Source organism: Melozone crissalis, unplaced genomic scaffold, assembly GCF_028551555.1.
Source record: "Melozone crissalis strain CALT ecotype California unplaced genomic scaffold, PUWL_Pcris_2 ptg000027l_1, whole genome shotgun sequence".
Classification (NCBI taxonomy): Eukaryota; Metazoa; Chordata; class Aves; order Passeriformes; family Passerellidae; genus Melozone; species Melozone crissalis.
The window spans coordinates 74,209,916-74,223,661 of NW_026535805.1; the positions used below are offsets into that span (position 1 = coordinate 74,209,916).

The 13,746-nt window shown below is 47.2% G+C and overlaps 1 protein-coding gene across 2 annotated transcripts; it reads left to right on the top strand.

The window, feature by feature from the left end:
- Window positions 1–2,545: 2,545 nt before the first annotated feature.
- Window positions 2,546–9,756, top strand: TENT5A (terminal nucleotidyltransferase 5A). Of its 2 annotated transcripts, none has more exons than XM_054280263.1 (3): window positions 2,546–2,648; window positions 3,469–3,976; window positions 4,971–9,756. In XM_054280263.1, the coding sequence occupies exons 2-3, from the start codon at window positions 3,554–3,556 to the stop codon at window positions 5,748–5,750; spliced, it is 1,203 nt and encodes a 400-aa protein (XP_054136238.1). In that variant the 5' UTR covers window positions 2,546–2,648; window positions 3,469–3,553; the 3' UTR covers window positions 5,751–9,756. The 2 variants fall into 2 exon arrangements, with proteins under 2 accessions (XP_054136238.1, XP_054136239.1); XM_054280264.1 differs by lacking the exon at window positions 2,546–2,648 and adding an exon at window positions 3,188–3,259.
- The last annotated feature ends 3,990 nt before the right edge of the window (window positions 9,757–13,746 follow it).

The following is a 13,746-nucleotide window of genomic DNA, read 5'->3' on the forward strand; positions in this document are numbered from 1 at the left end:
AAATTTAATTTCTTGTTACAATTCTTAATGATTTCTACTGATTTAAAGTGATGAGGGCTTTCACATTCAAGCAGGATAGAGGAGCAAAAAATCCATAATGAGTATATACCTTAGGTAAAGTAATGCACTGATAGAGTTCTATTTCTCTTCTACTTACACAGTTTATTTAAAATATATATATTATATATATATATATTATTATATATATAAAATACCCTTTATCTGGTATCTATTAATTAAGGAAAGATAAGTGAAAAGGATTGCACATCAGAGCAAATAATTCCTAATCTATACAAAGAGTGTAATGATTACCGTCCTTTGCCCATTTCTGAACTGAAAAAAAAGGTAAATGCAGTGATTCTGACTGAAAATTATTTCCTCTCTTCTTTCAGTGAGTGGGAGGTGATTTGCAGGTGCTTACACTGAGAAAGGGAGGTTGAGGTGAGGACAGGGCTTGGCTAGCCCTTCTCCTTTAGCAAAACCCAGCAGTGTAAAGGTCTTCCTTCTGAGATTGCGTTCACCTTGCCTTTAGTAAATCAGTGTTCTCCACTATGAACTTCTGCCCATTTTTCAAGTGGGCAAACGATAGCAACTTAAAAGAGGTCAAAAGTCACACTTCATGGGGGAATGAAATAAGATCAACACAAAATAGCATTAAATCCTACTGACCAGCTTAGTGAATGTGCTGGTACATTCTGCAGTATTCAAAATACTGCTAAAATTTCATTTCAACATGCTGAGAAACACAAGTTAAATGAAATGCTGGTTACTCCCAGACAGGAAATTGTCTCAGTTTCTTGGAGCTGGCTTTGCTTTATATGGGATGAGACTCCAAGTCTGATCTTTGTCCTTGCTCTAGCAATCAGTAATCCAGCTGATTACTGATAATAACAATTTGCTTATAAATAAGGCCATAGTTAACCCTTTCGAAAGATTAAATCGTGTGCCCTAGTGAACTGTGGTTCACCTGGGTGATGCCAGCCTGGGAATGGGGTTATGTTTTAACCTCTCCGACATTCCCAGCTGCACAGGGAGGGCAGCGTCGCCTCAGTGCTGCAGGCAGGCAGTGCCCGTGGTGGGACGCCGGGAGCCCCTGCCCTTGGCTGTCACCGGCCGGGCCCCAGGGGCCCCGGGGGAGACGAGCAGCGCCCCTCTCCTCTGGGGATGCAGGTCGGGGTGAGGAGATGGGGACAGTGGGGGCTCGCCGTGCCCAGCAGCAGGAGCCAGTGCGGCCAGCGGCCCAGGCTCCCAGCAGGCCGCTGCAGGCTCCCCTCCACAGGCTCCCCTGCCGGCCGCCCGCTTACTCTGAATGTTTATTTTATATAAAGGAATAAACTGGCAAACCCTATTCAATATGCTGGCAGACGTACAACGTTCTGCTTCTGCTGTTAAGCTGCAGTCCCTTGTACACGTTCGTATTTTAAAAGCTTTCTACTTTCTTTTTTTTCCCTTTAACACATTGACACGGAGCAATACAAACACTTTTATCGCCCCCGGAGCGGCACGGGGAGGGGGCGGCGGTGCCGCACGACGGGGCACAGGGCGGAGTCACCCCGCTCCGCGTGTCCCCGGCGTGAGGAGCACACAGGGAACGAAGGCAATGCAGCCATTGGGAATGTGGGCAACGGATCAAAGCCCGAGCCGCCCCCGCCCCGCAGCACCGGCAGGGGGCGCCCGTGCCCCGCGCTGCGCCGGCCGGGAGCGCCCCGACGGGGCGGGCGCAGCGCGGCGGGACCCCCGCCCGGGGTGTGCGGAGGAACAGGGAGTGAAGGGTTCGGGGGTTCCCGAGCAGCTCCACACCTCTAACCCCATCCCGGGCCGGGAGAAGATGGGGGGCGCGCTAAAACTGGGAGGAGAGGAAAGTAAACCCCGTCGGGCTGTGTCGCCCACCCCCCCTTTTAGGCAAAGTGCTCAGTTGAGGGAGCTGCGCGTCACGTCGTGGCTCTCCCCCATTAGCCACTCCTGCCGCGCGTCACAAAACTGCGAGCGGTGACGCAACACCGTCCATGACCCCCCCCGTGTCCCCCAGCTCTGCATCCTTGCCCGCAACCCGCCGTCCATACCGCGCTGGCGTGCGTGGGCTGCGCCCCGGGGCGGTGGCGGCCCCGGGTGCTGCTGCGTGCATCGAGTGTGTGCGCTTAGTCTGTTTTAAATAGTATGTATATGTTTTAAATAGTATCTGTCTTGAAATAGTATAGATATGCATATAGTATCTATATGCATTTTAAATAATAACTATATGTTCGTGTATGTACGTAACAGGTGAAAAACAAGCAGATGCATTCATTCTATTTGAAAGAAAATGCAAATAAAATATATGGGTATGTTTATATAATATGCTTGTCTTCCACGTCATTTTTACGGCTCCGCGGTTACCCAAGTTGTACTCTATAAGCAGGATGCTCCTCTGGAAGGCACCGGCTCCTCCGTGGTCTTCGAGATGCCTTTTTCCTCCCGTCGCCGGCGAGGAGGGCGGGCGGGCACAGGGGAAGGGGCCGGGCCGGGGCCGGGCAGGCACGGCGTGATGCCGCTGCGCTGCCGCAGGCGGCTCTGGAAATCTCGGTCAGGAGCCGAGCAGCGCAAACCACACGGCCCGGGATCCTCGGCATCTGCTTGGAGAGGGGCTCTTGCCAAATTCCGTCGCTCTGGTATGAAGTTTGGCTGAGCCTGGGATGACCGGGAATGTCGGGGGGGCGGGCGGGGGGTAAAAAGGCAGTGGAAAAAAAAACCCGGGAATGAATGGCAGCGCGGAGCTGGGTGCCCCTGGGCGCGCATCGAGGCACGGCCGGAGCGGGAGGGGCCGCGCCCCGTCCGGGGCAGGGAGCGCTGCTGCACTTGTTGCCTGCCCGGAGCCGTGCGGGGGAGGCTGCGCTGCGCTGCGCGGCTCCCCCAGCCTGGGGCGGTGCGGGACGGCCGCGCCGGGCGCTGCGGAGGGGCGGGCGGGAGAGAGGGAGGGAGGGCGGCCCGCGGGTGCGCGGGTGTGGGCGGGCCGGGGGCACCGCCGAGGCCGGCCATGCAGATAGAGGGGGCGGGACGCGGGCGCCGTGACACGGAGCCCCGGAAGCGCGGAGAAACCCCGTATAAAAACTACTGGGGACCTTTCCCGGCTAGAACTACGAAAGCTCCGGAGACGGCGGCAGCCTGCGGCGGCAGCGAGCGGGGCGGCCTCTTGGGCGGTGCGGGGCGGCCTCTCCGTCGGCGCGGGGCGGCCTCTGCCCCGGCGGGAGCGCGGAGAGCGGCGCAAGCAGCGGCGCTGCAGGTCGGGCGCCTTCCCTTATCGTGCAGCACCAGCTGGCTCCGGGGGGCTTTTTCTCCCCCCACCCTCCATTTTATTTATTTATTTATTTAATCTGATCAGTAGGTGTGTCCCCCCGCTTCCCCGCAGAAAGGGACGGCCGCAGGGGAGCGGAGCTCGGGCGCCGGGTGTACGCAGCTGCTGACCGCTGGCTTTTCCTCCTCTTTTGCCAGGCGCGGAGAGAGAGAGGCCCCGGGGGGCCGGCGGGGAGCCGGAGCGGTGCCTGGATCCAGCCCGGAGAGGCGGCGGCCGCTCACCATGGCAGACGATGAGAAGGCCGGCGGGAGTTCCGCGGACGGCGGCGAGAGCGCGCACTGCAACGTGCTGAGCTGGGAGCAAGTGCAGCGTCTGGACCGCATCCTCAGCGAAACCATCCCCATCCACGGCCGCGGTAACTTCCCCACGCTGGCCATGCAGCCTCGGCAGATCGTCAAGGTGGTGCGGAGCCGGCTGGAAGAGAAGGGCATCGGCCTGCGGGACGTGCGGCTGAACGGCTCGGCCGCCAGCCACGTCCTCCACCAGGACAGCGGCCTGGGCTACAAGGACTTGGACCTCATCTTCTGCGCCGACCTCAAAGGAGAAGCCGAATTTCAGACTGTGAAGGACGTGGTCTTGGACTGCCTCTTGGATTTCTTACCCGAGGGGGTGAATAAGGAGAAGATCACGCCTCTCACACTCAAGGTAAACCTGACCTCTGCCCAGACGCCCGGAGCGGGCAGGTGTGAGCGCCTGCCTGCGGGGAGCGGGCACCTTCCCCCTGGGGATGGAGTGCTGCAGCAGCTCCCCCCGCACCTCCGCGACCCACGGGAACCCCGAGCGATTTATTCACCCCACGCTTAAAACCGAGGAGGAGTTTACAGTGAAGCGCCCTGCCCGGGGCTCTTCAGGATTAATTAGCTTGTTCTCCCTCCCGGTTGATTTGCTGAGAGCGCTGTTTTACCTGGGGCGTGTGCCAGGCGCTGCACACCTCGCTCCCCGCCCGGCTCGGCGGCAGCTCGGTGTGCCGGCCCCGGTTCCCGGGTGCGCGGGGAGCGTAGATGGATTTAACATCTGCAAGAAGGAAACCCCGTCTGCAAGGCATGTTTCCAGCGGTGCTTGGTGCCCCAGTGGGGAGGCATATTCCCTCCTCTAGAAGACACTTCGCTTGAGTTGATTAGGCTGAATCGAAGTCCTTCCAGATTTTTAGAGGGATTTATTTTTTTTTTAATACGGGACTGATTTGTGAACCTGCACTGGTAGGATTGAGGGGAATGAACATTGTCTAACTTGTTCTTTGGGAAGTAGAGAAGTGAAAACCAATAAATAAGATTTCTTTTTAGATTGCAGGAGTGACTTTCTGCATATGCGTGCAAACATATTTGGCAGATGTGCCATGGCCTTAGTCTGTAGATGTATTTAGAAGTGACTGAACAAGGTAGTGTTGCTGTATGCTTCCCTTGCATGACACAGTCCCAGCAGAACACACTCCCTCCCCTGTCATACCCTTGCAGTGACAGCATTTTGAGCTCTCACATTAAGCACTTACTCTGTGGTTTGTATCTGCAGGCTCCGTGAAATCTTTCATGAAATGCAAATGGGGGGGGCAGGGGGGCTTGGGAGGGGTGAGCAGACGCAGCGAAGGAGAAATTTATTGGATCTTTGTCTTGATTTGCTCATTTTGTCTTTCTGATTATAGGAGGCTTATGTGCAGAAAATGGTAAAAGTATGCAATGATTCAGACCGATGGAGTCTTATCTCCCTGTCCAACAACAGTGGCAAAAACGTGGAGCTGAAATTTGTGGACTCTCTGAGGCGGCAGTTTGAATTCAGTGTCGATTCCTTTCAAATCAAGCTGGACTCCCTGCTGCTTTTTTATGAGTGCTCAGAGAATCCAATGACTGAAACTTTTCACCCAACTATCATTGGCGAGAGCGTTTATGGGGATTTCCAGGAAGCCTTTGATCACCTCTGCAACAAGATAATTGCCACCAGAAACCCAGAAGAAATCAGAGGAGGTGGTCTTCTGAAGTACTGCAACCTTTTGGTAAGGGGCTTTAGGGCAGCCTCTGAATCTGAGATTAAATCCCTGCAGAGATACATGTGTTCGAGGTTTTTCATTGACTTCTCAGACATTGGCGAGCAGCAGAGAAAGCTGGAGTCCTACTTGCAGAACCACTTTGTGGGATTGGAAGACCGCAAGTATGACTATCTCATGACCCTTCACGGTGTGGTGAATGAGAGCACAGTGTGCCTGATGGGACATGAGAGGAGACAGACTCTGAATCTGATCACCATGCTGGCCATCCGGGTCCTAGCCGAGCAAAATATCATCCCCAACGTGGCCAATGTCACCTGCTATTACCAGCCAGCCCCATACGTAGCAGATGCCAACTTCAGCAATTACTATATTGCCCAGGTTCAGACGGTGTTCCCTTGCCAGCAGCACACATACTCTACTTGGCTGCCCTGTAATTAAGAACTGAACTTAGTGGACCCCGTGGAGAGAACTTTCTCTAAGGTGTAGGAAGGGGCGACGGGTCCCTCTGAAATGGGGTGTTTTGTGCAATGATGATCTGCTCTAGTTTTCAAGCTTGGGACAAGCTTGTGATTCTTCTAATAATTAATGGGAGCATGATCAAGAAAGAACCCCAAAATAATTGGATCCTACCCCAGAGCACAAGAGGCCTGTCATTAAAAGCAACCAGCTTCCCCTGAAATAAGTGAGGGAGGAATGCCTGATGACAATATGGGTTGGCAATATCTGCTCCCATAGCTTTGGCATAGAGAAGGTGGGAAAGCCTTATTTTCTTTTATTTTTATTCTTACTCTAGAATGGGATCTGCAAAAGGGAGAATATGAAAGAAACAAAACAAAAAAAAACAACAAAAGAAAAAAACTTCACAAAAAACAGTTCTATATATATTCAGGAGTTAAAAGTTAGAGGCATAAAGCAGAGATAAGCTGAATAAAGTTGTATATTGGAATTACTGCATTTGGGGCTTGCAGCAAGTGCCGTCTATGGATTGACCATGTAGAATGTATAGCTTGCTTGACTAGAATGCTTTACCAGAAACAGCTTGCTCCAAATGAACAGTAGTGGATTGGTACAGTTATAGAAGCAGAAACACGTACGATGACAAAGTCCATTATTTCCAGCTGTGTGCATGCCTCACATTTTAAAAATGTGAGAATGCTGGAAAACCAGCTGTGGCAAGAAGTATATACTTAAGGACCAAAGATTTCACAAAAAAGTTATCCAAGCAAAGAAGATACAGTAGAGTATATATATATAAATATATATATATGTAAAAGGAGATGTTCCTATATTTGTACACACCAATAGTAATCAAAAGTGCCTGATGCCTTCATAAAATTTGAGAAAAAAATTATATAGTTTTGTGGTTTAACCATGCATTTTGTTTTATCAGGGACACAAGGATTAAAAAAAAGCAAACCAACCCATAAGCTTGTGAATAATTGGTGGAGGAAATGCCCTATTTTTTTTCTTGGCAAATACCTGTATAGAGTTAATGTTTTGTCGGTGTGCTATTATCCTAGGTACGTGTGTGTATGTGTGTATATATGTTTGTGTGTGTATATATGTACATGTCATTGGTGTATATCTATATATATACACACACAATATATATTAATGTGGTCTAGGAAAATGTAGCAATTAAGGAATGTTTAAATAAAGTACTACTTGTTTTCCAGTTTGCAACAGGATGTCATAGGACAGTGGGCACCTTGCAGTGAAATTTTAACCCACACCTGAGAAATTTGGAGTACATGAACCAGTCAGGATTAAGGTGGGATTCAGATAATGTCTTTGGTTGCAAGAACAAGGATTACAGTAATTCAGTGGGTTGCTTGTGAGCCATAATAATTCCACAGATGGAGAAACATATGACTAGCTGATTTTTTTAACTGTTTTGTACTGTAATGCCATTTTGACATTTAACCCACTAATGTTGTGACTGCATACCTCCATGATGTGTAATTTCAGTGGAACGTGGATCAAAGATAGGTTTATTTAAACCCCCTGACAGCTAAAGAATATTGTATTAGTTGGTAATTTGAACACTAATTGTTAATATTTAAAGGAGTATTTTTAATAGAATGCATTATGCATTCCAGGACCACTAGAATTTAGCAAATGTGAAATGAACCCTTTTTAAGAGTGTTGCACGATTGCTGAAAATTATATTTTATATATATATTATATATATATATATTTTTATGCAAATATTAAACATCTTTGATCTGGTTGTCACACTGCATTTACAATTTTAGTACTGTACTTTATTTAAATGGAATCACTTTACATTGGAACAATAGCTATTCACTTTCATTTCCTCTCCCGAAAGATCAGCAGGGGGGAAAAAAACCAACCTCCTCCGCTGCTGTTTTCACTTCAGTGCCATCTCTGAAGGTGTTAAATTCTTTGTTGTGCTTTAAAAACCTAATGACTAAGTGACACTTGACTCTGATAGTTTGCTTTTTCTTTCTGAGGGGGGAGAAAAAAAAAGGGAATTCAGGCTTTTGAAGGAAATCCGTCAGTGCCCTGCCTGGCCACAGGCACGGTCTGGCATTGGAGTCAGGGGCAGAGAGAGGGAGAGGACTCGTGTCCTGGCAGCGTGTTTTCCCTATGGAGTGAGTAAGGTACATCTATTTTTGTCACGCTTTGTACTTTTCACTCTGCAGGCGCTTTAATAGGAACCCGATTTGTTTACTTAAGCACCTTCCCCGCGAGTCCTTCAGGAAGCTCAGGAGCTGGTCCATTGCCATTGCTCGCACTGACGTGCAGGCCTTGTCCCCGGGGGCCTTCCCTTCCTTCGGGCCGGCCCCCGGTGCCAGCGAGGTTCGCTCCGGGCTGGGTGCTCCTGGCTCCCGCTCCTCCTGCTCCTGGCTCGCCAGCGGAAGCGAGGGGAGCGCTGGGGAAATAGGATCAGCTGGTAGTGTGGTGTGTCTTCTCTCCCACAACTATTTGTGGCAAATAAATGACTCATCCTCTCTTTAAAAGAGTTTGAGAATCTATAGCTGTGCCACAACCACAGAATGCTGATAATACATGATACAGTGCTGGTTTTCCTTTGAAGGACCCATTTTTTTTTTTTTGCCATTGCTTGAAAGAAAGTTTTAAATTACTTCCTCTCAGCTCAAATCTAATTGTGGGTTGGGTTTTTTTTTTTCTGATTGACAGCAGCTAGTTACCTTGTAGTGCATACAGCCGGGCTCTGAGCTAAACTGCACCTTTTGGCATTTGCATTTTGATACATATATAATATGTTTTTATATATATTATATAGGTATTCCAGATCTGTTTTGCATATGTTAATGATGAAGTGGTGGAACTGGTGGAGCTTTGTTTTATTTGTGACTGGTGACTTTAAATGTGCCTGGTGTTAGAGGTGGGAAGAAGGCATGAGTTCAGGCCAAGAGTAAAATAAGAACTCCTTTTCAAAGCTGGTTTATTTCTGTGGTTTGCACACCTTTCTCTCCATAAAGTCTGACTTCTTTTTAACTATTTTTTCCCCTCCTCTTCAGCACACTGGTACTTTTAAAGTTAATAACCGTGTTCTTGCTTTGTAGACTTGATCTGTCCCATCCAATCAGCCGTAAGGTTAGAGCTTGTGCTACAGAAGACAGTGCCCCTTTTAAAGAGCTGAACTGATTAAAGACATTGACCTGATTACAGTAAAACTGTTTGTGCCATCGCTGAATTTCCTGCTAACCAACAGGGCGCTAAACTTGGTTAAATGTAACGATCGTGAAACAACCAAGAGCTTTTAAGTGAGATTTTTCTTCTTTTTTTTCTTCTTAGATGTAGCTGTCCTCTCAAATGCAAGAACATTTCTCTTAAAAATAGAGGGGCAATTAGAAGACCAAAAAGATGATATTTTTCTAGTTTCTTGTATTGCACTTAAAGTATTTTTTATCTTGCACAAAGGCCTTCACACAAATCCTCTAAACAGCTCTTACTAAATGCTTGGTTTGCATCACATCAGAAGCTCCTACTGGTTCAAAAAAGGCGCTTTTTTTTAATTGAGAAAATGAAGTGTGTTAGATGAAACTGCACAGAAAAGGAAAAATTGTATTTGCATATTCAGCTCCTATTTGAATATATTCTTTTATATGGTTTTCTTTATGCAGAGAATTTCCCTTGCAAGAAAGAAAATCAGTGTACTGTTTTGCTGTTGTAATAGTGGTTTGCTAACAAAATAAATAGTAAAAAAAAAAAGGCCTGCAAATTTCAAGACATCTTGGCTAAAGGCACTGCAGGCTCCTGCAGTCTGTAGGAGTCTGTGCAGATTTGCTTTCCCTCAAATTTCCTTACAACTGTTGCCTTCTGCAAGGCATCCTGTTGCAGCAAACTGCTCCTTGGATTGCTCTTTTGGAACATTTTGACTATAGGCTTTGTCACAGACAGAAAAAGAGCTGATGGAAAACAGACTCTAGAGGGAACAGATTGTGAATTTTGTTTACAGCATCCAATATTTGGATTTTTTTGTAAATAAAAAGAAGTTATTTTTTTCTATTGATTTGTGTCTGCTGTCTTCCATGTCTGAAATAGCTCTGGCTTGCTCCTACTGAATACCAAGTTCGCTTTCATTAAAAGAGGACAAGGGCAGCACTTTTCTGAGAAGAGTAGCACTGGGCTGCTTTCCGATTGGAGCACAGAACATTTTGAAAAGCCCTGCCTCGTGCCAGCTGAATTTGGCTGGCTGTACTCAGCTGCAGAGGAACCTCCCCAGCCACTGCCAAAAATACGCACTCCAGCACCAGTTGGGCCGTGCAAATGGCCCGAAACACGGGAAGGAAACAGTGCCATGGAAACCCCATGCCCTCCCTGCCCTCCAGGGAAGGTCACAGGATCGAGCATTCGTAGCTGTGGCTGTGATCAGTGCGCCACAAAGCACCCAGCTGGCACGAGTGGGGGGCTCCTGGTGTCCTTGGGGCATGTTTGGTAGGGGCTGACATCTGCACCTTGCCATTTTGGTTGGTCTGGGGGGCAATGGTGTGCTGCTGCCTGGTGTAGAGGTGGTGCCAGCTGTGGGGCGGGGTGCTGCGGGTCCTGAGGTTTGGGGCACTGCTGGGGAGAAGGGATGCACATGCCTGATTGATTCAGCTGCTGAATCAGTCCACTTCTTCCCGCAGATTCAATGTTTACTCTTCTTCCCTGCCCTACAATGCTGCCCTTGTCAGCAGAGGTATTTTCTGTTTTCTGTGTTTACAGGAGAGATGCCTCAGTAATGAAGGCTAATTTCCTCAAAAAGCACTTCAAGGGAATGTAAAATATTAATTTACAATGCTCGTGGCAATAATTTTTCAGTCATGGTGCCTCAGACTGACCCAAATTTGAAAAATAGTGGCTAAGAGTCTGCAGTATGTAGCTCTTACTAGGCTCATTCATATACTGTGCTAGTCTTGGAAGTCTCAAACTGGCTCAGTGGGAGTGTGAATATGCTTATTGTAATGATGAGTGAACCTGTATTCCTCTGCAAAAAAACCAACCAAACAAGTTGGTGGGATTTCTCATTTTTCCAGGCACAGAAGCAGCCCCCTTGCTGAATGCCAGGTGCCTTCTGCACAGTACCTCTTTTGAAATCAGCCTGGCCAGGAGGGGGGGATGCACTCAGTGTCCCTGTCCATACAGCATCGTCTTTCCTCCCATGTTACTGCCAGAAAAGGGAGGGGCACGTGGCCTACCCTTTCCTCCTGTTAACTTGCTCAGTTTGGGAATATTTCCGTCAGTTTGACAAAGGCAGCTACCCAAAGACACAGATGAAAACTGGGGAGATTGGAAATCATCTAAATCGAAAAGCCTCTGCTTGTATATAAAAATCAAAGCCTAGATAGATGCTCTTACACTTGGAGGGAGTTAATTCCCATTTCTCTGCTTAAATCTGGGGGGATTTTTTGGAGAGCCAGCTGAGTGGAGCATTGTGAGTCCTCTTTCCCAAACTGAGGAAGTGTGTGATGCAGACACAACCAAATGAATGCTCACTTTAGGATGTTGTGATTTTCTGGAGGGAGGAAGCAGTCACTACTGAAGAGGAGAGAGGGTAAAAGCAAAGTGGGACAGTTAAAATCACCAACAGTGATTTTCAACAACAACAGTGAAAATCAACAACAACACCTTGGAAAGCTGGAGGACACACTAATAGATTACAGTAGGAGAGGAGAAATAGCTCAAGTCTTTTAACTTCTGCTCACCCTGCTAAAATAAGTCAGATCAGAGAAGCTGTCACGTATCAAGATAAGTTACAGTCTGCGGTTTTCCTTGGCTGCAGCAGCACATATTTATTTTATTGCCATAAAAAAATTACGCAGGAGCCTCTTTACTCAGGAATGAAACTGAGTTTCTAGTTTTTATAGAATTATTTGGGTTGGAAAGACCTTTAAGATCATCAAGTCCAACCATTTACCCATCACCACCAAGTCCACCACTACATCATGTCCCTAAGTACTACATCTGCTTATCTGTAAGTACCTCCAGAGGCCGTGACTCCACCATGCTTTCTAGGGCAGCATGTTCCAATGCTGAACAACTTTTTTGGTGAAGGAATTTCTTCCTAATATCCAACCTAAACCTCCCCTGGTGCAACTTGAGGCCGTTTGCTCTTGTCTCTGAAACCTCTGCTGAGAGTTTTGTAGAAGTTGCACGCACCTTTTTCCCAAGTGTTTGTGTGGATCTAGTGATGCCTTCCTGAAGCTGCCATCAAGCAACCTCCTCCCTTTTATTTATATGTTTTGAGTAAAATTCAGTGCATGTGGCTGTATGAACTTAGATAAAGCACAGCTATATGCTGTTGCATTGGAGCTGGTGTAGTTTTGCAGCAATGCCCTGAATATCAATAGATGTGTGTCAGGATGTCTGCAATGGCGCTCGAGTCTGCACAAGGATCAAGAGCACAAAATCAAAATCTGTACATTAGAGAAGAAATATGCACTGTTCAAAAGCCTGATAAGCTATCATGAAAGACTCATCTCCTGCATGCTTCCATGGCCTTATGCTGTCCAGCGAGTGTGTTTTGCAGATGCAAAATTTCACTATTTCATGTGGCTGTTGCACCAGCATGAGCAATGACAGTACTTGCCAGAAAGTTTTCTCTTTTGCGTTGTTTAGGAAAAACAGCTATGCCCTAAATACACACCTAAATATTGGGCACACAACATGGATATTCCCCATGGTGAAAACATTCCTTAGATTCCCATAATGGGTTTGAGGGCATAAATTACTGGTTTTAAAGAGGATCTTGTTCTTAAACATACTTTTCCTTCTGTTGGACTTGGGGATGAAAATGTTTCATGAGTGAACAACTCTCCTTAGTTAAATTTTCTTCTTGAAAATGGAGACATCCAGAACAGCCAGCAGTTTTAAAAAATTGATCTCTCTTGTATCTAACCTAAACAGGGTCTCTTCTCTGGAGTTCCTCCCTAGGGGGCTGTAGAACAGTGTCCCCTCTAAAGTCACAGCTAAAGAGAGTAGACAATGAATGTACTTTGGGGATGTCCAGCTCATCCTCATCTGTGTGTATGGGGCACCTCTCTGCAGTGTGAACACAGGTGATGAGGGGTGCCTGGAGCAGGAAGACAGGTGCTCCTGGGAGAGATGTACATGGCTCTGTGATAGTTTTCTCTCAGGAAACGTGTTCCTTAGTGAATGTGTGCTTGAAGAGGATTCACATGTCTGCAGTAACTGCATGGCTCTTGTTATAACCCTTTCTTGGCTTATTCCCTCAGTCCAAGACGTCTGTAGAGTTCCTGCAGTGCATTCTGATGTGGAACAGTAATTGCAAGGAAATCTTTCTGTAATCACAACCATTCCTAATTTAACTAATTCTTTGAGGAAAGGATAAAGCCATGGTCCTTTTGCTTTTTAAACTTTTGTCCTTGAGTAACTTCTCACAGTTTCACTTCTGCATTGCTGTTCTCTATTACTTTTCTGCTGCCTTCTCATCCTGATTCTTGCAGAAGAAGGAGGTACCAGCACCACATGCTTCTCTTCAGACTGTCAGTAATTCTGCTGGTCTCTAGTCTTTGAGAGCCACTGATGTAAGGTCGGTGCTAGATGGGTCATTAGGTGAGGTTCAGCAAGAGGAGTGGAATATCTCTGTGCAGCCACATGTCCTGGCTGTCTTGTGAAATGCTCTTCAGAAATATTTGAAGCCAAGCTGTCCACTAGCAGTTCTTCATGACAGGGAATTATTCATACAGCCTTATACAGTTACTTGAACTTCTCAAGAAGTGCAGAATAACAGTTAAATTAATTCAAAATTTATTAAAACAACAATTATGGTTAAATCAGGGGGAAAAGGCACTACAGGGCACTTATTAAAATGTCAGCATGCAAACTAGTAAGAGAAGATCTTTCTCAGTATAAAATACTTCCTTGACTGTATTGTTTGGGTTTCAGCAGGCTGTTTATACACTTTGGAAACCAAGTACTTGGATTTGGGTTAAATTAC